At 40.2% G+C, this 24594-nt stretch overlaps 1 protein-coding gene across 2 annotated transcripts; it reads left to right on the top strand.

Moving 5' to 3' along the window:
- Nucleotides 1–343: 343 nt before the first annotated feature.
- On the top strand, nucleotides 344–24280 carry hip1rb (huntingtin interacting protein 1 related b). 2 transcript variants are annotated; one of them, XM_044025276.1, is made up of 32 exons: nucleotides 344–663; nucleotides 9099–9162; nucleotides 9816–9958; nucleotides 10623–10679; nucleotides 10858–10938; nucleotides 11071–11147; nucleotides 11324–11385; nucleotides 12771–12911; nucleotides 13000–13057; nucleotides 13910–13985; nucleotides 14169–14336; nucleotides 15190–15245; nucleotides 15362–15434; nucleotides 16061–16244; nucleotides 17078–17166; nucleotides 17257–17373; nucleotides 17461–17562; nucleotides 17724–17918; nucleotides 18205–18352; nucleotides 18465–18551; nucleotides 18675–18782; nucleotides 19207–19343; nucleotides 19951–20061; nucleotides 20176–20234; nucleotides 20330–20360; nucleotides 20494–20556; nucleotides 20677–20777; nucleotides 21098–21203; nucleotides 21916–22039; nucleotides 22134–22195; nucleotides 22736–22966; nucleotides 23178–24280. In XM_044025276.1, the coding sequence occupies exons 1-32, from the start codon at nucleotides 583–585 to the stop codon at nucleotides 23184–23186; spliced, it is 3201 nt and encodes a 1066-aa protein (XP_043881211.1). In that variant the 5' UTR covers nucleotides 344–582; the 3' UTR covers nucleotides 23187–24280. The 2 variants fall into 2 exon arrangements, with proteins under 2 accessions (XP_043881211.1, XP_043881212.1); XM_044025277.1 differs by lacking the exon at nucleotides 344–663 and adding an exon at nucleotides 5704–5830.
- The last annotated feature ends 314 nt before the right edge of the window (nucleotides 24281–24594 follow it).

Genomic DNA, 24594 nt, shown 5'->3' with positions numbered 1-24594 from the left:
AGATCAAATTCAGCTTAGGGCCCCATAAAGGTTTGGACCAGCCCTGTATAGCCCACTTTAATTGTGCTTCACAACTGCTTTTGTTTTCATGTGTTTCATTTATCTCAGTGAGACTGAGTACATATAAATACATACTTTTTTTCCCATTTTTTTAAAAAATATCGGTTATCTGGTTTTTAAACATCAGCACAGAAAAAACACACACAGCTAGTGTGTGCTAAGTAGAAGCTGGAAACGGTGACGTGTGTGTGTGTGTGTGTGTGTGGGAGGATGTCAGCAGAGGGCGTGATGATGATGATGATGATGAGTCCACCTTGGGGGAGGATCAGTCCGCGTAAAGCAAACGCCGCTGCTGTTCGTCCTTCCGCCGCGGCGCATCCTCAGTGAGACGCAGCCGCAGCTGGAGATGTTGTTGGTGACGCACGGAAGAAGCCGGAGGAGTCCCGACACATGAAGGAGAAACCTGCGCTGATATTTCACCGTTTTCTTTGCCGGTTTTATTATTATTATTGGAGGAGAGGAGAGGAGAGTTGGTTTTTCTTTTGTTTTTTTTATTGGACCGGTCTTTGTGTGAACTAGAGGATGAACATTAGCACACGAGTGAAAAGCAGGCGGACCGAGGCGAACCTCGGAGCGGAGAGGGATCATTTTGACAAGCAGCAGGTAAATATTTGAAAAATAAGCAGAGTACGGAGTGTATGTGTGTATGTATGTGTGTGTGTGTGTGAGAGAGAGATAACCTGCTGCAGTAAGGCCTGCGGTGTGCGTGTATTTGTGTGTGTGTGTGTGTGTGTTCACACTGTTAATGCGAGCATACACATACACACACAGGCCACGTTTCCACGTTACCAACTTTACTGCGTAATTGAATGATTGAGCAGTGAATTAAAGATGCTTCAGCAGAGTGTCTACTCAATGTGAAAAGATGTAGTTTCACTGTGAATCTATGAAGAAAGAGGACTAGCCTTTATTTATTTATTTATTTATTTATTTGTGGTGAACATGTGTGATTTCCTCACAGTTTTCATGACTGGGAGATCTAAATTTCACCCTTTATCTCATGTTGAGTGCCATGCATATCATGCTCACACCATTCATTCCTCAGTGAAGTAAGTGAGTAAGTGAGTGAGTGTGTGTGTGTGTTGGTGGTATCATGCTGATCTTGTCCTTCTTGTTTGGCCAGCCTTCCTCTCTCACTGACATTTCTGCCCCATGGTTTAACAGCCTCCCTTTGATCTATTTTTAGTTTTTAGTTATCCTTAATTTTGCCAGATAGATCCCACTGAGATATGAGATCTCTTCTTCCAGAGAGTCCTGGTCAACATAGCAGCACAAATAGGTACAGAATATAAAAGCTAAAAGGAAGTATTTAAAGGAGAGTAAAAAAAAAAGAGAGACATAATAAAGGTAAAGTGCAGAAGTATACAGGTCATACCAGCGAGATCCTTAACCCAAACCTCTTAAAAAGGCTCTGTGAAACACTATGTTTCTGTCATGACGGTCCATAAAGTGCAGTTGAAGGTGTTTTAAAGAAGGCATTGTCTGTAGTGAAACTATGTTTTGCAGCTCATTCCATGTCCATGGTGCACAGAAGGACGAGGAAGCTGTTCATTCTAGGAACATTTTAGGAAATGGATTCTCCTCGGGTGGAAAACAAGAACGTAAACTTTGACATATCTCCTCCGTGGAGTAGGACTCGAGAAATGTGACTCAGTCCTTTTTGAGTGTGTGTGCACTGCAGGAATGAAGGTGCCGCTTTCATCGTTCAACAACAGGTGCTTTGTGGCTCGTGGCTGTTACTTCACTCAGTCTTACACCAAGTAAACCATTTCCTGGACTATAAAATCATGGGTTGTTATTCCAAGTGAAGCACACACACACACACACACACACACACACACCCCGGTCTGACTGAGTTTGAGTGATTGAACAACCCGTGTGTTCAGACTTCCAGTGCTTTCAGTGTTGTTATCTAAAATGGGCTGAGCTTCTCCTCTGCAGGATGTACATGACTGACTGTTTTATTTGTTTATACGGCACGTGTAGAGAAGGAGGAGTTGAGGAACTAAAACCCACATTTTATCTCTCTTCTGCCTCTTTAGACCTCTCAAACAATCACTACTGTAAAGTAGTAGTATCTCTTAAACAATCAAAATACAAGTCTTTTTGTATTTAATATTGCAGCACATTGGTTAGATAGAAAGACGCTCAAAGGAATTTAACTGAGTTAAGCTCAGATTGGAACCAGCGCTCTCCACCAACTAGAGCTGCAAATAACGATTATTTTCTCAATTAATCGAGCAATCGGTTGGTCCATGAAATATCATAAATAATAAATATTGTTGATCAGTGTTTGTCACACCTGGAAATAATAAGGTTCTCAAATGTCTTGTTTTGTCCACAAACCAAAATGATTCACTTTCAGTGATTTCTTTATCTGCAGCAGAGAAATGAAGAAAATATTCACATTTAAGACGCTGAAACAATCAGAAATCTTAGTTTAATCATGAAATGACCGAATTAATTGATTATCGCAATAGTTTGAGTAACTGTTTCAGCTCTACCCGCGACCCTCATGTGGAGGATAAAGTGGTAGAAGATGGATGAATGAGTGAATGAATGAATGAGTCAAACAAAAGTATCGAGTATAAATTAAAGTTATACAATGACAGTTTCATAACAGGCCATTCCTTTGCGGAATTTAGCTTTAGCTAAAATTGTAAAATGTAAATTGACTTTCTTTTAATACAAAATGAGTTACAAGACTAACATGGAAGACCGTAGGATGTTATAGAAGTGGACCCACAATGAGCAGCATAATAAATAATGATTTATGTTGTTTTATGGACAACATTGTGTCTATTATTCCTTTTCTAAGGAACTTTGAGTGTGTGTGTTCCTGAGATTGAGTTACCAGTGTTTGTATGATTTATGAGTGATGACAGGTAAGGTTTATTTAGAAAATGAATATGTAAATGAATAGAAAACAGTGCTCTTTTCTTGGAGGTGTATGTTAAAGGAACTGTCCCATTTCGTAGAAGATACAATGATGGTTGAACAAAATGCAAATTACAAGTACAAGTAGGTGCAGTTTTATAATAGTTTTTAACAATACATGTATTAATAGGGAGCCACGCGGCAGTGTGGTGGGTAGCATGGAGTTCGCATGTTCTCCTCGTGTGTGGTTGTTTGTCTTTATAGTTTGTCTCCAAAATCCGTCCTGCATTTCGCCCTGTGTCAGCTGGGTTTGGCTCCAGTGGCCCATGACCCTCAGGTGGAGGATAAAGTGGTAGATAATGAATGAATGAATTAATGTACTCGCAGGATAAAGTGAAACTGTAATTCATCACTTTAAACTGGTGTTTCCTGTTCATGTGACTGACTGAAGCACTGTAGGCAGTGTACAGCCACTGAGGAACATGCAGATTAACTGCCTGGCATGTGGAATGATCCAAACTCCTGATTGGATACAGAGTTTACTTCATAATTTATTCACTGCATTTGTAGATTCAACTGCTTTCACTGTGTGTACATAGCTGTTGAAATAAATGCCTCTGTTTTGATTTTTGAGTGCGTCTGTATTGGATGAAATTTCCTCAGTTTTGTTAATTCCTTTGCTTGTCAGGTTCCGTCCACGCTCTCCTGAGTTCTCCTTTCTTTATTTTGACCTCGGCACCAAGGTGAAATGTCTCACTGAGTGTATGTGTGCGTCCATGTGTGTACTGTGGTGTTTGCTTTCCCTCACTCCTGTTGCCTGAGTGAGTGCCCATGAGAGAGTGATGGGGTGGGAGCACCAGACGGTGAACACACCGAGTGAGAGCAGAGACGGAATTAAAAATATTCAACAGCCTTCCTTTTGTTTTAATTTTTTATATAGCTTCTTTATTTAGCCAGGAAGATGCCATTGAGATACAGGATCTTTTCTTCCTTGGAGTCCTGGTCAACATAGTTACAGAGTCAAAACTATTTCAGATCTAATATAAAACTCAACAGCATATACAAGCAAAAAGGCCACACCAACTAGATCCTTATGCTTAAGTGCTGAAATCCACTGAAAAATCCAATAGTCTCTACATGATATGGTATCAGTGTTGTAAACTACAAATACTAAAAGATTCACCTATCTGTACTTTACTTTGTTGTTTCTATTTCTAGCAACTTTTACTTTTAGTCCACTACATTTCCTCTAACTATCTTTGTTATTCATTACTACCAAATAAGACCAGAAGAAGAGTCGGTAATGGTCTGTATTTATATAGAGCTTTTCTCGTCTTGATGAGCTGCTTTACACTATAGTTAGTAGTGTTTCCCAACCCTGGTCCTCAGGGAACACTGCCCTGTTCCAACACACCTGATTCAGATGGTCAGCTCGTCAACAAGCTCTGCAGAAGCCTGGTAACGAGCTGTTCATCTGAATCAGGTGTGTTGGAGCGGGCAACATCTGAAACATGCAGCGCAGTGTTCCCTGAGGACCAGGGTTGGGAAACACTTGCTATTCACACGCTTCAATGTGGGGTTAAGTGTCTTGCTCAGTGACACACATAGAAGAGCAGAGCCAGGAATTGAACCCACAACCTTCCAGTTGAAAGACAACTCTCCCTACCACTGATCTACCATGGCTCAATACTAATTACTTTTACTTAGAAAACGTTAGTACATTGTATATATGCAAATGACTTGTGATACTTAAGTATAGTAAATGTCATCTACTTTAAGACTTTTACTTAAGTAATATTATAAAAAAGTGACTTCAACTTCTACCAAAGTTATTTTCAGGTAAGATGCTTGTACTTTTACCCAAGTGTCCCTTTAAGGTACTTTGCAAGACTGTGTGTTACATATGTTTTATGCTCTGACCTACTTTATTTAAACTGCTCCCTGTAATCATGAACGTCATGTGAATTTCTAACTCAGTTTTTCGAGTAACAGTTTATAATTTTGTTGACAATGTTTGGGATTCTGCCTCTTTAATTTAATTAGACATTAAACTGAGTCATGAGACCCTCTCTAATTGTGCAGTTTCCTGTGATTTATTCGCTGCCATATTCTGCTCTTTTAAAAGAGAACAGGACTTTATACCAAAATTTGTATCTTATCTTGTGAGTGTTTTTGTTTTTTTTGTTGTAGGTGCTGCCACGTTTGGCTCAATGTCAGATTAACAGCAGGTGCGTTTTTGAAAGAGGGCTGTTATTTTGAAAGTGGTTTTGTTTGTGTATATACAATGTAAGTTAAAGGGATAGTTCAGGTGCTGCTGTAGCTGAGAACCAGACACTTTGCTTTCACAGAAAACATGGCTGCCTGCTGGGAAAGAAGGAAAAACATATGTTAGCTACTTAAGTAATGTCTCGCTTAATAAAATTTACACCTGCTTAAAGGTTCGGTGTGTAAGTATGTGTGACGTCTAACAGTAAGACTGCAGATTGGATCAAATGGAGAACTCCTTTGCTCAACCCTACCTTTAATAGGTGGAACAAAGAATTACAGTGGCCTTTTTTGTGCGTAGTAAGTTCCCATTTAAACAGGGTCAATGTCGACCTGAACCTGTAGCTTCTGTGATGGTGTTGTGGAGCGTCACTCTGCGGGTAACTGCCCTCAGCTACAGCCAGGTTGAGCTGTGTTGAAGTCTGTGTGTGACCTTGTCTCTGGCAACAGACTGTTGAATTAAGCTGATAAGGACCTGCAATAAACGCCTCTCGCCTCAGAGCATTTTGTGCAGTGAGAAGCAGCTCAGGTGTGGTGTTGATACTTTGACTTTGTTCACCGAGCAGAATCCTCTCATGCCAGGATGTCCAGGCACATTGAATCTCTGCTGAAAGGCAGAGATGAAAAGGTAAGCAAAGAGGCCTCAAGGTCGCAGCACAGAGTGTGTGTGTGTGTGTGTGTGTGTGTGTGTGTGTGTGTGTGGCGTCTTTCGACTGTTCCGCGTGTGTGTGTGTGTGCGGCTACAGTAATGCTAGCTGGCAACAGACCTTATGACAGGACGAGAGGATTAGTCAGGGCTTTCCCTCCCTCTCACTTCTCGTCTCTGCTGTTACAAGGATTTACTGAACCAAATGCTGCACAGTTGGAGTTGTTGGGTAGCCGCACGGTTGACGGGGTCAGTGTGTTTCCAGCGCTCGGACCAAATGGCTCCATTAGTTTAGATTTCCTCTCAGCTACCTTTGACCTTGGCTTTATGGATCTAGTGTCTGTGTGTTACTAACTGTGTGACCTTTGTGTGGACTAATGTGAGGCTCGTCAATGAGACTTTGTTTTGTGTGTTGAAGCAGAATGTTATCACCAAAGAATTCAGCTCTAGTGAAATACTCAAAATTCCAGTCCAGAAGTCAAGTAATATTGGCTGTACTAATTGCCAGTTAATTGTTTAGTGTATTGATGTGAGGTGATGTAAAATTCATAGCTGATTATTTTTTGATTTATCTTGAAATGTTTAACTCTGACTTGTCCCCATTTCCTTAAACTGCAACTAAGAGGTTATCGTTTTTGACCATTTTTCAGTCGTCTGATGTTTTACTCTCAGTTGTATACATTTAAAGTAATTGTGGAAAATAAGCATTATTTGACTTTGGTATGTAACACAGTCACAGCTGTTGTGATGTTTTTTTTCAGTTTTTTATTGGTGTATTTTATTGTGTATTGGTTTATAACATGGAACAATCAACTTGTATTTGAATTTCTTCTTTTTTTATGGTATGTCCAACTGTAATGTCCCATTGTTATGTTTTAAATTCCCTCAATATAGTCAATATTGAATAGAAACTCATCTTAAAATCCAAAATCAAACTACAATATCTGTCAGAAAATTAGATATTTTCCTCCTCAAATCATACATCACATTGTACTGGAGTGACACACAAATCTGCTCCAGTCTCAAAAACCGCAGTGGTGCAGTAATAGCTACTCAAGCATGTGCTTCTTTTGACAGTAAACTGAATGTTGTCTTTGGTCATGTGTCACTCTCAGACTGACAGTCATTCTGAATGTACGATGAGAGTCTCCCTGCAGCCTCGCTGCTCAGCAGCCATCTGTTGAGGCCTCTGTGCCAGGCTCTGTGTGCCAGAGCGTGGCCCCCATCCAACCCGGTCTTCTACCCCAGCTGTCGGCCTTCCTCCACGAAACAAACCCTGCATTGTCACACAGGCCCCTGTGCAGGCCTACTGCACTCGCCCAGTGTAAACGAGAGACTAGAAATTCTTTTGCGTCAGAAACCGGGGAGGAGGATGGAGGGGGGTGGGTTTCTCCTATTAACCAGTCTATCCCTCTCTGAACGCCAGCTTTCACCCACAGTAGTGCCTCTGTGCTTTGTTGTGTGGCCATGTATATTTTGCTGGTTGTGTGTGTGCGTACATATGTACTTGTATTTGTTACCTCGTCAGGACCAGTAGTCCTCATGGAGACCAAAACCTGGTCCTCGGTATGCAGAAGCCTTAAATTGTGGTTAGGTTAAGGTCAGGGTTGTGAACTGGTTTATAAAGCTTTGTTTAGCCTGTCCAAATAAACAGAAGTCATGCAGTGTCCTCAGAAGAATAGCTGTGCAAACCTGTGTGTGCACATGTGTGTGTATGTGTGGTGGGTGGGTTAGTGACTCCGAGGTTTCCAATGTATTAAAAGAGGCTTTTCTATGGTTTTGTGGGATTAGGGGCCTCTGCCACTGATATGTGATTAGGTTTTGAATAGAGATGTGAAAGCGTAAAGAAGAATCATTAAGCTGTTTGTGCAGCTTTTACTACATATCACAATATAAAACATGTTTGTTGAATCTTATCTCCAGTCTGTAACTTTTCGGAGGGTTGATGTGCAGTAATGAAACATTCTACCCATAACAATAATAATAGTTTTGTAATTGTTTGGCTTTTGTCGCCTTAGCATAAGCCTTTTATGTTTACTTGCACTGCCATGTTTCTACAGCAGAAGGTTACAACACAAACAAAGAACAGCAACATCCATGATGGCAAGCAAAGGCCAACGTAGTTCTCTGATGTGTTTGGGATAAGGCTGATGAGTGAAGTCATCCTCTGTCTGCAGCCTCAATGAAACTAGATGTCACTGAATTTGACACACTGGACCTTTACCTTTAACAGGGGGAGATAATTTGGGAAAGTACATTCAATTTTGTGTAATTTTGTCCAGAAACATTGATAATGGAACAACGTGAAGATTAGATTCATGATGACCCCACTAATCACCTGAGGCTTTTGTTAAATGACAAAGTTGAAACAAACTTTAGTTAGGAAAGGTTCAGAATATCTTGGCTTAGAGCTCTTCAGCAAGGCAATCAAGGAAGAAGACTTCTCAGCAGAGAGATTCAACCAACACATGGTTGAATGTAACAGGGAAATAGATAAGTTGTCATATTTCCTTGTAGCAATGACGTTCTGCACGTAAAGTTCATTGCAGCAGCTTAATATCCATGGAGGACACAAAGATCCAGAATGTGTGTCTTTGTCCCTCCCTTCCTGCTCTTTTGCCACTACACTTGTATTACCTGCTGGACAGGTTGCAGAGAGACTTCCTGATGTTCTGTCTCTCCCTGGCTTATTATCAGTGGAATTAAAGATTTTATCTGTCATCTTTGACCTAAGCTCCAATAGATAATGACAAAATATAGAGATAAATACAACATGTTTTATTTTTGTTGGTTCCCAGTGATGATTTGTAAGTAGCAGTGTTTTTTGTCACACAGATCTAGGAGCTATTATCCTGAAATACTGTTTCAGATTAGTTTAGAATTGATCGAAGTTGAGAAGAGAGAGTCAATCTGTGCAACACTGTGTTGTGTAGTGAAACAGTGAGTATGTACGTCTTCACACAGCGTGCAGACTCGTCACTTTCATATTCACTGCAGCCTCTTATCATTTTGTTTCCTGGTTTTTATTTAACTTCTCGTGACGTAGTATGTGTTTGTTGAGTCTATTGTAAACAGTGTGCATGCATTCCTTTTTGCTACCTCTCTGGGACCTTTTTCTGATATAAACACTGCCCTTGTCAGGACCGATAGTTCTCATGGGGAACAAAGCCTGGTCCTATGGTGCGTGTTTGAGTAAAAGACAAAAGGTAAAAGACCTAAGATTAACTCTCTTTTCTCTGTCTTTTTCCAGTTGAGCAGCATCAGCAAAGCTATCAACTCCACTGAGACGCCTGTAAAAGAGAAACATGCACGACGTATCCTTTCACAAAAATGCAAGTCATAACTGAATGTGCTAATGAAATGGTTCTCAAGTTTGGACAGATTGTAAGTTGGTAATATTTCCTGATAGAACTGAATGTTGAGATGGAGTCAAACAATTCAGAAGTGTCACCATGAGGAAAAAAGGCAAAATAAATACATTTTGTTTATATAGAGCCAAATCTCAACATACCTGATCTGAGTGCACTTTATATTATCAACATGCTGTGTCAGTGACTTGTTTAGCAGCACAAACATTTTTTATGTAAAATAGCCTCCTGTTCTTAGGGATGAACTGGTATGCAACTCAGTATTGGTCAGATACTAGTCAAAATCACTGGATCAGATATCGGACAACAGATAAAAATGTAAAATTGTCTACTATCCAAAAATCTTATATATCACATGCTTCACTATGCACTGACTGTAAAAATAAATGAAAATCAGCGACAGCATTTTTAGCAGAGTCATTTTGTGGACTGTTTATTTCTTCTTTATGCGAGAAGATGTTAGTCGTAGAGTTATGTTTGAAATAGCGTTAGATGACTCGGCACAAACTGTGTTATTAACAGCTTCATAGTTTTAAATTATTGTTCCATCCCTACGCTGTTCTCTATGATGTCGTGTTTCCTTAAGACCAAAATCTCAGGAATCATCCTTGGGACTCACAGGGAGAAGGGAGCCTACACCTTCTGGTCATACGCCCTTGGCTTTCCTCTGGCCGGCAGCTCCATCCTCAGCTGGAAGTTCTGCCATGTACTACATAAAATCCTGCGGGATGGCCATCACAATGTAAGACATCAAGCCGCTGTCAAAGTTATTATCTTTGTTTGTATATATAAATGTATTTTTAGGCTACCTTGCTGCTAATAGCATTCCCCTGTTCCTCCCTTCGTCATGAAGGCGTTTGAAGGTACAGTTATCACCTCATGAACAGAGAGAACTGTCTCTTTCTTGGGTTCCTGACTAAATTAAATGTTGTGGGATACTGAAAAGGTTTCTCCTAGATTTCATTATCAGAACCCTGAGTTTGAAGCCCATTTACACATGAAATATGACTTTACAAATGCCCCACAAACAAAACCAGTCAGAGGAAGAATACGGCAACAATACCACCACAATGGAGCCTAGCAAAAATATTATAGCCATTACTATTTAGTATCTGTCACTTTGGTTCCTCATTCAAATTGTTGAAAGCTGTTAGCTGATTTTTATGTTGCTAATAAAGTGAAGTAAGTCAAAATAAAGATAACATTGAAAGCTGTCCCAAGTTGTAAAAAGTGAAAAAAAACCTAAAAACATTTGGCTAATGGCTAAGCTAACAGCTATGCTAATAGATAGAAGATGAATGCATGTGTTACACTAGAAATTTCGCCAAATCAACGTGATTGTTTTATTCCGTGAATCAAGATTAAAAAGCTATATCAGTTTGACAAGAGTTGTTTTACCTCCACAGGTTCTACAAGACTGCATGAGACATCACAGTACTGTGGTTGAAGTAGGGAAACTATGGGTGAGTCATTACACGTCTTGTATTACAGCTTTAAAAATAATTTCACTTGAATGCAGCTTGTCTGTTATTGGATTTCATGTGAAACCATGAAATGAGGGAAAAGAAAGCTTCAATCTCTTGTGTAATATTTTCAATTTATAATTTTTCATTCTTGCTTTTCTGATGTTGTGGTTTTCAGGGCAACCTCCATGATAGATATGGACAGCTGGTGGCTATGTATTCCAAGATGCTCTGCACAAAAATGGAGTTTCATAATAAGGTAAAGGGCGTCTTTTGTCGTCGGTTGCACCACACACTGTCACTGTGGTGCAAGGAAATGGATGATTTTAAGGAAATGTCACACTGCGAATAGCAACCGACTCTGACTCATCATAAATGTACTATAACGCAGCACGCAGAAATCCCACCGAACCTGGAGGTCACAGACGAGGTCCTGGAGCGCACTGCAGGCACAGACATTAATAATGTGTGAGTTTCCAAAGTATAGCAGAAGTAGCTTTAAATAAATGTTCAGCCTGATACCATAATCATTCATAAGCAATGCTGGTGGCTTACTTTCACAGGATCATATCGTTACTGTTCCTGAATGGGGCTGGCTTTGTTTTGTTTTTTTCCTAACGATGGTATCAACTTCTCTCCTGCAGGTTCCAGCTCACAGTGGAGGTGTTTGATTACATGGATGCAGAACTGAGGGTGGCCGAGACAGGTGAGGGGAAAAAAAACTCCTCCCACCATTTACTCTTTAGAAGAGAAACCTGAGCTACCTGCAACCTGCTGACATTATCTATTTATGTCCTAGAGCTCAGCTCCTGTAAAGATCAACATACTGATGTTTTTTTCTTTAAAAATGTATTTATTGTCTTGGTCTAGTTTTCCTAAATGCTCCTATGCTTACCTCCTCCCCTGTGTTTTAACAAAAGAGGAAATACCAGCAATTGGAGGACATTAGGCTGATTTCCTTCACTTACAGCTGTAAATGGTATGCTCCTCCCAGGCCTGCGGGGAGGAGGCCATGGATCATATCTCAGCACCACAAAAAACATTTCACTTTGCTGTTATGTGTAGCTGTTCTCTTTGTGTGTTAGCGGTCTCAGTACTGCTTCAGAGTCACTGTACAAAACATTCGGTCCATGTGTTTTGTAGAAAGTATGCACTTTTGGTGCCTCACCAGTTGGTTTCATGTAACAAGAGAGTCAAGTGTTGAAACTAACTTTGCTGAAGTAACTGCACTTTATCAATCAACTGTATCTTAACACTACAGCTACAATGATTCACAGAATCTCTTAAAAAAAAATAATAAAAAAAAATGTCTGCCTTCCGGTTGCACATGCCCAGAACACCTCCCCAGGGAGATGTCCGAGCAACTACCTCAAATGGCCCCTATTGATGTGGAGGAGCAGTGGCTCAACTCCGAACCTCTCACAAATGTCCTCACTTCTCACCCAATCTCGTAGGGTGAGCATAGACGCCCTGTGGAGAAAACTCTTTTTGGCCGCTCCTATCTGTGATCTTGTTCTATGGGTCACTACCCACAGTTTGTGACCATGGGTGAGGGTTTGAACAAGATACTTAAACTCCTCCACTCTGGGAAGTGAGCAATCCAGATTATTACAGTATATGTTTGAGAAATGAATCACACATTTATTTTATGCTTGTGTTCTTGAAAACACACACATAAATCTAAAGTAAAAGGCTGCAAAAATTTCTGCTAGTGACCTCATAAATGTCCTTACATCCATCTCTGGGTCCCGACACAGGTTCTGGGAATTGCCAGATTTAGATACGCGCTGTGCTTCTCAATGACACTGCACCTCCAGCACAAATGTTTGCTGCAGAGGTACTTCTGCATGAGATCGCTGGTGAATGTCCAAACTCATGCTTATGTGCAAACACAGCATAAGAATCCACAGCAAGTTAAGTGAAGTGCCACCACCACTGCCCATCTAGATCCCCCAGAGATTCTCTTGCTGTTGTATACAGCAAGAACAGCAACCTGTGAGAGCCGCGTCACTGAGCAAACACTCAACATTAGCGATGATGATTTCAGGGATTTTGGCAGCTTCATCATGTATTTTCTGTCTTTGTCCCCAGTGATGCGACAGCTCAACTCAACCATCGCCATCACCACGCTCACATCTGGTCAGTGTCGCTTGGCTCCACTTATCCAAGTTATCCAGGACTGTAGTCAGCTCTACCACTTCACAGTCAAGCTGCTATTCAAGCTCCACGCCTGTAAGAACAGTTATTACCGAGACAAGATTATGTTTTAATATTAAATACTCGTGTATGCTTTGCCTCACAATCTCGTCTTGGATTTTAGGTCTCCCTGCTGATACCCTGCAAGGTCATCGTGAGCGTTTCCATGATCAGTTCCACAGGTACTTTGTCCAAAGCCTCGGGCTACAACTGATTGAGACCAGCGGTATACTTTCTTAGACTAAAGGAAGGCTACAACATAATCCTGTCTCACCCAGTCACCACACCATAGCTTGAAATTATGCAAATGTGCACATCATTGCTCCCCACGCCCCACCCTTTGTGGAGAGTCCTTTGGTGTTTCTATCACACAGAGCATTTACATGACATTATTAAAAAAGTAAGTAAAAATTTAGTTTGAGTCTGACTATACCTGGACTTTTAAAATACATGCGAGTCAGATACAACAAGTGGATATCACAAAGTACAAATGCATCTTCAGATCCAGTCATTTAAACAACATTCGGAGGTGGTTTGGGGACGCATGTGGCCTCATTATTTTGCATATGTAAACACAAATCCATCCTTAGGACGCAATAAAGACCTCCTCTTCAGCTGACGTCATCTGTACCACTGCAGTTTCACAATGAACTATAGTATTACTAGTAGTATTTTTACACTTTTGAAGGCATTGTCTTATTCCGCAACAGTGTTAAAGCAGAATTATGCAGGATTGTATACCCCAATTTAACAGCTTCAGAGTCATTGTGATAGTTAAACGCAGAAAACCAACCTTGTAAGATCAGGGCTCCTCACCTGGAGTCCTCAGAATCAAGAGGTCTTGCATGAGACATCAATTGCCAGGGTTCTCAGACACTATTTTCTAATATATACAATGTGTGAAGACAAGAAATGCTGAATTTGCTTTACAGGATCTTTAAACACAATACAACATAACTGGGACAACTTCTGTATGAATACATGAGGTGAGGATGAGGTTGAGCTTAACTTCCTGTTTTGTTTTCCTGCTGCAGCCTTAAGACATTCTTCAACAAAGCTAGAGACATGGTGTACTTCAAGAGGCTGATCCAGGTCCCAAGGCTACCTGATGTAAGAGCACAGTGCTGAGTGACACTCAAATGACTTAATACCCTTACTGTTATTTACAAACAGGAGTAACTGGATTATTATTTACACAGACGCTGGATGCAGTGTTGAATTTTCTGTACAACATTACCTACAAAGTTTTTAATAATGTCACCCTGAACACAAGTTGTTCTCCTTGTTTGTCAGTCCCCACCTAACTTCCTGCATGCAGCGTCACTGGCCAAACACGTGAAGCCAGTGGTGCTCATGGCTGATGAGGAACCAGAGCAGGGGGATGATGACGATGACGACCCAGAGCCGCTCATCGAGGTCAGCGATGTCCCGACATCCAGCATGATGCAGACACAGCCTCAGGTATGACACAGCTGTTACTCACACATATGTTTTTCTTTGTATAAAAATCATTCTATGATGTTGTGTTAGTTTTTATTCAGTTTATACATTTTCTATTTATTAACTATCAATGAAGTCTTAATTATTTTGTTTAACAGGGTTCCCACGGGGAAATCTTTGAAAGTTTGTATTTGACAAAAAAATGTTTGGGAAATCACCATAAATGGACATGGATCATTGAAATGCTTGAATTGTGTGCAAGAAAGAAGTTGATATTTAGTTGAATGTCTCCCTCATTTGGTACAACGTCACCTACTGTTTCATGTTCCCTGCATCGCTTGATGTCTCTTTGCCATTGACGTCAAGGAGAGTAACGTTAAGCAAGAGAGAGCAAATGACGTGATGTCTGGGAAATGCATATTCTAAGATCTCAGACTCATTAAAGGAAATTACAAAGGCTGACTTGCCAAAGATCCCAAGGACAATCACTTGTCCAGATGCAGAGCGTGCTGTAAATCAATGAAAGTGGACGCCATGGGTGAAGCGGCTCTTACAAGTTGCCCTCCCATCTTAAGCTGTGTCGGCACATTCAGTCCATTTGAGGGAATTGGTCCTGGAAAGTCCTTGAATTTGGTGTCAAACAAGGTGTGGGAACCATGGTTATATACAGTATCTAAGGCCCATTATTGATGATTAATACACAAAAAACTCAAACATTATTAAGAGGGAGAGAAGGGATAAAAGCTGTGTTTTCATCATTTAGTCCGTATTTGCTCATGTCTTCTTGCACTCTCATATTCTCTCTCTGACAGCTGTGACCATCCCTGTCTTTTTATCACGACAAATATTCATTTATTTTTTGATTTTCTCTCAGCAAGTGGACATATTTGATCAGGCATTTGGACCACCCAATGGAACCTTTGATGATAGGTGAGCATGGGTGTTTTTTTCATTGCATACAGCATCTATAAAGAGGATTTATTGTTCTCAGCACTCAGTCTGTGTCAGCTCACTGTGATGGGAGGTTTTTCTTTTTTTTGTGACAGGGATCTTCAAATCGAGAGCCTCAAACGTGACCTGGAGTTGTTGAGAGCAGAGCTGGAGAAGGTCAAAGCAGAGGTGAGAAGGACCTGTGGTACTGAATAATCTGTGGAATCAAATAGAATAGAATTTGCTATGCAGCTCCTTTTGAAACATTCACACATTTGTCCTGCATTTTTAACTTCATCTACAATTATGAGCTAGATATACATATGCAATAACATATGCGATAAACGACATATGAGAGGAAAACAACTGTGAAAAAAACAAATGAATAAAATTTTAGCTACCAAAATTACTCGATTGTATAGACAGTGGATGTTTCAGAATTATTTTACTACCATAATTATTGCCCAGTAACAAATATTATTGCACTTGAAAACAGAAATATTGCACAGGTAGAATAAGAATAACTGCACTTGTTATTGTTGAGGCAATGGGTCGCTTTCTGTGCATATGAGACATTATTGGACATTATTATCTGTGAGAAAAGAATGTGGTCATGTGTTGGGCGGATGCAAATACTGTCCTGCTATGTGGAATGTGGCAAGTAGCCTGTGAATGAGGAGAAACTGCTGTGTCCGGTTGAGATTCATGGATAAAATTCCACCTGGCAGACGTGAAGTAAATGGAAATGAAAAGTCAGAGTTGGCCTCAATCAAGAGATAAGCTTGTCTGCATACATCTTTTGTCATGTTCCACAGGCTCACCGTTATATCACGCAGCTCAAGTCCCAAATTAACAGTTTGGAGGCAGAGCTGGAGGAACAACGTGCCCAGAAACAACGAGCTCTCGTGGAAAATGAGCAGCTGCGCATGGAGCTGGAGGCCATGCGCCGCAGAAATTTGGAGCATGACAGCTTACAGACCACATTCTTTGAGGCAGAGCGTAAGATATTAATTTTTACACTGATGCACTCACATGGCGACATAGACTATGTTCACATTGTCAGCTACATTGTTAAAATCTGATCAACTACACATCAGATTTGACAGTTCACAACCCCTAGATCAGTGATTCTCAAACTTTTTATTCCAAGTACAACTTGAGAAAACATTGATCTCTTGAAGTAACCATTATCACCAACGTTAAAATACAGTGCTGCAAATACAGTAGGCCGAGCAAAGTCAGTTACAGACTTTTCACAGGGGACATTTTATTATTTTATTCCCAATAAAATAAATTGCTCTCTCATCATCCTCCTCTTCCTCACATATACTTCACACACTGGTGTAGTGACATTAGATTAAGATGGAGCAAAAGATGAGGTGTACTCTCATAATTATTATTTTATTTGTTAATTATTTAATTTTTTTCACACTCCGGTCAAACTTCCTCAGCTCTGCTCCGATCACATACTCTGGTATATATGGTAGAACAGTATTTCTGATTTTCCTCCAAGTACCACCAGAGGAAGCTTGTGTACATTTTGCATGCATCTCCAATAACAACAGGAAATGCTGCATTTGTCAAACCTCTCTGTAGCAAAGCGGGGGATATGTAAGACGAGATCAAATGTACTTTTATTGATGGAGGACAGCAATGCCCAGTGCAGAAGCACACACAAAAAAACTGTTTCTCATGTTTCATGGCAGATTTATGTCTAATCTAAGACCATGTGCTGAAGTGACTTAAATTGAAAATCAGGATTGAAGATAGGTTTCCTGTGTCCACACAACCAATCTGTGAGATGACACTGTTCTCTTCTCTTGTTTGTGCAGAGCGAGCACAGGCCACTGAGCAACGGTACAATAAGCTGAAGGAGAAGCACACAGAGCTGGTGGCCAGTCACGCTGAACTTCTACGAAAGGTACGGACTGCAGACCAGATCAGAGACGCTTGTTTCAGCACCTTTTTTAGAGTGTGTGTGGTGACACTAAATGTGTTGATGTGCTGACAGAGTGCAGACACTGTGAGGATGCTGTCCGCAACCCAGCAAACCCAGGAGGAGGTGGAGAGGACCAAACACCAGCTGTCGTTTGAAATGGATCGGATAAAACAGGAAGCTGACATGAGGGTTAGTGGGTTAGCGTTGTTTTGCTTCATGCACATGGGTGTCTCGTGCTGCTGTTAAATATCTCTAATGTTTTCATCGTCACTGTAGCTGGAAGAGCAGAAGTTTGAGATGGAAAAGCTGAAGAGGGAGCTGGAGGAGAAGATGGCGGAAGTGATGCGCATGAAGGCGAATATGCAGACCAGCGAGATGGTGAGTGTCACCAGTGTTCAGCAAATTCACCAGCATTTAGTTTTCACAGTTGTGATCATGCTCGAGGCATGATGAACATGGTCTCCCTCTGACACTCGCCGCCATCTGCCTTTTCTGGCTTCACTCACTGTCCTCTCCATCTCCCTCTCTCTGTTTTCCAGTCAAAGGAGCAAATGAACAGCTCGATGACAGCTCTGCAGGCCGAGAAGGAGCGTCTGATGCGATCTGTGAGTGAGAAGGAGGCGGAGCTGTCTTCGCTGCGGCAGTCTGCGCAGCTGCAGCAGACGTCACTTCAGCAGGAGCGAGAGAAGAGCAGCAGGGAGCTGGGAGAACTGCAGGGCAAACTGCAGGAGAAGGTCAGTCAGGAAGGCAGAGAAAAGCAGACTCCTGTCACAGAGTCCTGTGTTCAGCTTTTAGGCCTGTCTCACTGAGAGAATCTCAGGCATTATTGAATGTAAAATCTAACTGAAATTCAAAGTTCCACGGCATAACTTCTCCTGATTTTTGTTGCTGATGATGATATTATTCTGACTTTGGTCATGGTAAAGACATTATGTGACATTTGTAATGCATATGTGTGTAAATATAAATCTCTCACCTTCAACAATTGTATGAAATGTTGTGTTTCTTGTGTCACTGCAGGTGAGTCACGAGGGTCAGCTGAAGCAGAAGCTTCTGGACGAGCAGTTTGCTCTGCTGCAGGGTACCATCACAGAAGCTGAGAACATAATCCAAGATGCTGTCGCCAAGTTGGACGATCCCTCACATATACGCTGCACAAGCTCTCCAGGTCACGCTCCTGCTCTCTTACATCAAAACATACATCAACGGTTTATTGCTGTTGCTTGAAAGATTTATTTATTCATTTATTTTTCAATATCCTGTTTGTCCTCTAAACACAGATTATCTCATAAGTCGGGCAGAAGCTGCACTGGGCTCTGTCGACAAAGTAAAGAAGGGCCATGCTGATTATCTGCGTAACATGGGGGGTAAGACGTCTCTGTGTCTGATTCCGCTTGATCCTGCTGAACTCATGACACTGTGCAGTTGTTCCGTTGTGAAATGTTATGAAATGTGTAGACTGGTCTCTTACTGTATTATCTCCTAACCAGATGCTGGAGGTCTGTTGAGGGCTCTGACCCAGTTCTCCCACTTGACTGCGGATACAATCATCAACGGCAGTGCTACCGCACACATGGCCCCCACTGACCATGCTGACCGTAAGCAATATTTGATTACATATAAACAGAAGTATATATCAACCAGATGTTCTGTTATATTTAAGGCCTTGGTCATACTTTCAGCTTATACATGAGGTCTGCTAGTGTTTGTTTGATGTAAATTCTACGAGGTCATATGTAGAGTCCACATGGACCATACACGGCAACACTGCATGCTCCCTCTGTGGCGCTGCGTTAGTTTGGTCAAATGCAACGGAGACGACCGTAACCATGGACCCATGCTTAAATGACATGTACAGCTCAGCACTCTTTGCAAGGTCTTTGCACCCTGAAAAGTGCACCCTCCCATCAAGCACGACGCAAAGAAACAAATAAATTATGAGAAAAGGGGGGGAAAAAAAATCACATCAAAGTCCTGATCAGGCTTCACATAAATTGATCTGAGCTCTTTTACGCCCTGTAGAACTGACAGAGAATTGCAAAGGATGTGCCACTCAGAGTCTGCAGTACCTGAGGGAACTGAAGTCAAAGACCACTCTGCAAAGGGCCGACCCAGCCGCTGTTCGCGTCATTATTCAAAAGATCCTGTATTTGGGCCAGGTGAGGAAAAAAAAATTGCTATGAAACGTCTTAGATTTGTGCTTTAAGGATATAATCATTTCTCCGATCAACAATCAACAAATGTAGAAAATATGTATGCAGTATTAAAAAATGAGATTTTCTCCAGAAAAAAGCTTCCTCTGGCTCAATGTGTCATTGTCATGTGTTTAGTTTGATTTTTTTGTCTATTACACCAGCATGCTTGAGCATTACATACACATGATGCACAAGTTTAACTTATTAGAAGTTTGCTTGTGTAGCCGGTGTAGTTTAATGCGGCTTGTATTGTGAAGACTTAGCCACATGTGGAAAATCTTTGGAGGCACTCTCCGTTTATTCCTGACACAAGGCAAATAAAAGAAGTCTGAATGTGAAAACATAGGAAAATGTGCCCTCTATAAACTACCTAAACATACCTAAAACATACCTACGGTGTGTCTATATGAGCTCACGTCTCTCAAAGTATACAGCAGCAGAAGTTAGGATTTCAATGATACAATCATCCAGACTTAATACAACATAATACATTCGTATTAAGTTTCCGTCTGTGGCATTTTAGGTCATTTTCACTATCATTCAATTGTGTTTGTCTTTGTCATTCTCCCAGGAGCTGCGGCCAAAAGGCATGGACGTCCGTCAGGAAGAGTTGGGAGATCTGGTCGATAAAGAAATGGCTGCAACATCAGCAGCTATTGAGGAGGCGGTTCGCAGAATTGATGTAATTATTATAAATCTTGGTGTAAAAGGTGTTATACTGATACGACTGTATGTACATTGAATGGTATAGAAATATTCTACTGAAGTTGATGTTTTCGTCTGGTTTTGTTCTTAGGAAATGATGAATCAGGCACGAAAGGACACAACAGGAATAAAACTGGAGGTTAACGAAAGGTTTGTCCATTTTTGTTCTTGATGTCTTTATACCTTTATATCTTTATATCTCTGTCTACCATTTATAAATAACTGTCACTTTCACTCTTTCACAGAATCCTCAACAGCTGCACAGACCTGATGATGGTACACTAGTTCCATGTCTTTGTACTGATAGTAAAGACTACACTCAAAACCTAACATACTATGAGGTTTCTATCTATTTTAAAATGAATAATAAACAACTGGTCTCTTTCTTTTATCCGTCAATCTTTCTTAGGCCATTCGTATGCTGATCATTGCATCTACAGATCTACAAAAGGAGATTGTTGAGGGCGGGCGGGTGAGTCTCACTGTTATTTTTAGTTTTTTTTTGTTTTTTTTTAGTTCATCATCAGCTTTTGTTTGTGAAATCAAAGTGAGTCATTCTGTTCAGCTAACAGTGCTGATGTTGTTTCATTAGGGTGCAGCCTCCATTAAGGAATTCTACGCCAAAAACTCCCGCTGGACTGAGGGACTCATCTCTGCTGCCAAAGCTGTGGGTTGGGGGGCGACCGAGATGGTGTAAGTCCTTCAGTTTATTTAACCCTTCAAACTCAGAGCATTTAGGCTGCTTTTTTCCATATTAAAACTCTTATACAGAGGCTATAAGAATGTCTTTTTTCAGCTTTTTTTTTTTCCATATTCCATGTTTCCATGTTGATATAAAATTCAAAATAGAAATGTTTGATGGTCTGTACAAAGACACAACAGCAGACTAAAGTTTGAGTCCCTTCTATCCCTGAAATCTTCAGTGAAATATTTCACATGACAAATTTAGACATAGTAATGGCATATATGACACAGTTAATATACACAAATAACTTTTCCTCTCTTCCTTATAGAGAGTCTGCTGATAAGGTGGTGCTGCACACAGGAAAATATGAGGAGCTTATTGTGTGCTCTCATGAGATCGCCGCAAGCACGGCACAGCTGGTCGCTGCCTCAAAGGTAAAGGGTCTAATTTCTAATGAAAACACAGTAGTAACTGGAGAAAGAACAAACTCGCCACCAGTTTCCCAAAGTGTCAGTAAAAGTTTATTATACTTTTTATTGGCAATATAAAATGGTAAAAAAACTAAAGTCAGAAATCAACAGTCACATTTTGAAACCAACATCAATACTAAAATGTATCACATTAGAAATAAATATTGAACATGATAACAAAAATAGTCGACATATTGACTGAGATTCATAAAACTATGAAATAACTACCAATAAAATTGGATATTAAAAAAATAATAATAATTAGACAGAAAAATGCATGAGTAAATAAGATAATACAATAATATCAATAATATATATATATTTATGCACACGTACATACATATGTACATAAAGAACATTTTAATTAAAACAAACTATGTGGGAGGATGATGAGTACCCAAATCCATTCTTTACTTTTTGACTTCCTTCATGAGATGAATTATTTTACAACTTTAGAAATATACTATGCTGCATTACATGTGTGTTCAATGTTAAGAAGTCAAATATTACACTTTTCTTAAAGGAGGAGCACTGAAAGCTTTGCTGTTGAGGCACACCTCAGAATCACAGTTCCTGCTACAGGCCCACTGTCTAGTTTTCCGTCTTACCACGTTTGTTGGTTTAGTATCTAAACGGTGTCATCTGCTCAGACTCATGGACTCCCCTCTGCTCTCAGGTGAAGGCAGACCGCAGCAGTAAGAGGCTGACAATCCTCCAGCAGGCGTCTCGCCGTGTAAATGAAATGGCAGCTAACGTGGTGGGTTCAACAAGAACGGGCCTGGAGCACCTGGAGGAAAAAGGTTTGTCTGGTTTGATTTGTGCTCAAGACCCTGACAGACTCTCATGAGCATTTTAGGAGAATTGTGTTTATCCACTTTTACTATTCGTGTACAGATACCATGGACTTCTCTGGCCTGTCACTCATCAAGTTAAAAAGAGAAGAAATGGAATCCCAGGTAACTTTCTTTCAAACAAACGTTTCACTTTTTCCTAGAGGTTTAAATTTAAATTGTTATATTTGTGTATATAGCAAATTTAAACAACAAGAGTTGAGCCAAATAGGCAGTCCTCAGAGCAGCATATATATATATACACATATGTGTGTGTGTGTGTGTATGTATACGTGTATATATGTATATGTGTGTGTGTGTATATATATATATATATATATATATAAGAACCCACAATTCATCAAAAAAGGTATGATTTTGAAATGATTGTTTCCATGAATGAACTGCACTGCTGTTTGCATTTAAAGGCTGTGGTTCTTGAAAGTAAACTTAACTACACAGCAACATACAGTAGCTCTATATGGTGCAATGACATGTTTTTCAAAACAATACTGACATTTTTAGAAATAAATGTCATCAACTCTTCTATCTCACAAGGTCAACAATTAAAATAAAATACCAGAATCCAGATTTATATTCGGATCACCAACAAAACAACATCAGTTTTACTTGTAAATAACCATTTGCATATTTCTCTTCCCTCAGGTGAAGGTCCTGGAATTAGAGAGTCAGTTGGAGAACGAGCGTCTGCGTCTGGGCGAGCTGAGGAAGAAGCACTATGACCTGGCTGGTGTTCCTCTGGAGCAGGTTTCTGAGGGGAACGGCGAAACCTCCTCACCTTCCCATCCTGGGTCTATGTCGCCGAAACCTTCCAAACCTGCTCTCATGAAGAAACCTACATTGGCTCAGAAACCCAACATCCTAACCAAAAATCCAGTAAGAACCGTGCAGTGAAGTTTGTTCAGTGCTAAACAAATGTATTAGAATATACCACACAGTGCCACACCTGTCCTTAATTGACAACATTGGTAATTATCAAAATCATGTTTTATGTTTCTGCAATACACAAGTATGTAGAAGCTCTTTAACCAAAATGATATGTTATTTATAATATATGTAAATCTAACCCGTTTTCTTGTTTTTGCAGTTTAAGTAAAAGCCTGAGCAGAAGATGAGACTCCTCCTATTGCTGGATGTTTGGATTGACCAGAGAAAGATTGCCTTTTTGTGAACCTTTTTAAGTTCCTTTAAGTTGCCTCCTGACAATCCTCCTCCTCCTGCATCTTACTTCTCGTTTTGTTTTCTTTGAGGTTTTTTGTTTTTCTTTTTGCCAAAATGGACCAGAAGCCTGATTTTTGAACCTTGATGTCAGTTGCTGTCTTATCTCTCTTTTTTAAAAACAAAAAACAGATGCCATCCTGGCAGAACCCTTTTTATTTTAGTTCTAGGCATCAAGAACAAAAAAAGGTTCCTATTATACTTTAATGCTGTGTGAAATAAACAAATATTTTAGATGATTAAGCCCTGACAGTTTTTAGAATCACAAATCGCTTAGCAGCATCGCTCCTACTGTCAACAGTTTGTTTTCATCATGCTTTGGACAGGACAACCTGTTTTGCACACTACTTTGGACGTTTGTTACAGAACACATCACATTTGTATTTGTTATTTATGTTGTGGTGGGTGGTCCCCGGGTTATTGCATTGTTCATGTTGCAAAAACTTTGACATACCTCTGACTTTGCCTTCATGCTGGACAGTGTTCCTCTAATGTGCAAAACTGCTTTCTTTTGTCCGCACTGCAGGATTGTCTCCGAGGCCTTGAAATGTACTGCACTAAAGGAAGTAAGACAAATACCTGAAAAGTTATTTTTAAGTATATCTACACTCATCTCTTGAATGTCGCTTCATAAGAGAACCTGGATATTGGATTAAAGCGTATAAATAGGCTTTAGTTCTTGCACACAAATGAGATGTTAGTGTCCCTAATTAGCAATAGCTTCTTTTAAGACAAATATGAAGATTTGGGCTTTGGTGATGAAGGTGTTTTATGTCCACTTTGCCTTTGGGAACTTTTCTTACAGGGTCATAAAATGCGTCTGTGTATGTTCTGTTTGTTTCCTCTGTATGAAATGTCTTTATACACTCAGATCTCTTAATATATTTTAGTAAAGATAATGGTGGTTTCTCCTTGTAAGAAGTGTAAATGTGAAACAAATGAAGAATAAATGTTTGATTTAGTGTTTCCTTATGTTACTGTGTCCTGTTTTATTATAATGAAGTTTTTTCAGATCAGCAGAAGAGGATTTTTTTAGAAATAACAATATGCAATCACACAAAATGGCTTGTTTGCATTTAAAAACAGTTCTGACTAAATTTCTAGATCGCAGGGCCCCCAAACTCACGTACACACGTACACAGCCACATTTACAAACATAAATACATAAACGTAAAAAATATATACTGGAATTACCCTTTAGACCTTTAACAGCTTGCCATTCACGATGTACACCCCCCACCTATAAAATAAATGTACTGTTCTCAGTCAAAACACAAGCTTGACCC

This window comes from Solea senegalensis, linkage group LG5 (genome assembly GCF_019176455.1).
Source record: "Solea senegalensis isolate Sse05_10M linkage group LG5, IFAPA_SoseM_1, whole genome shotgun sequence".
NCBI classification, from domain to species: domain Eukaryota; kingdom Metazoa; phylum Chordata; class Actinopteri; order Pleuronectiformes; family Soleidae; genus Solea; species Solea senegalensis.
The sequence above is the reverse complement of the archived record's forward strand: the minus strand, read 5'-3'. Positions and strand labels throughout refer to the sequence as shown.

What these genes read in the sequence shown, in the direction of transcription:
- hip1rb (XM_044025276.1), top strand. Translation starts at nt 583, where the DNA reads ATGAACATTAGCACACGAGTGAAAAGCAGGCGGACCGAGGCGAACCTC. An exon ending in ACGCTGAACTTCTACGAAAG is followed by an intron (nt 17,167 to 17,256) that starts GTACGGACTGCA and finishes ATGTGCTGACAG; the next exon opens with AGTGCAGACACTGTGAGGAT. An exon ending in AGGCGGTTCGCAGAATTGAT is followed by an intron (nt 20,062 to 20,175) that starts GTAATTATTATA and finishes TTTTGTTCTTAG; the next exon opens with GAAATGATGAATCAGGCACG.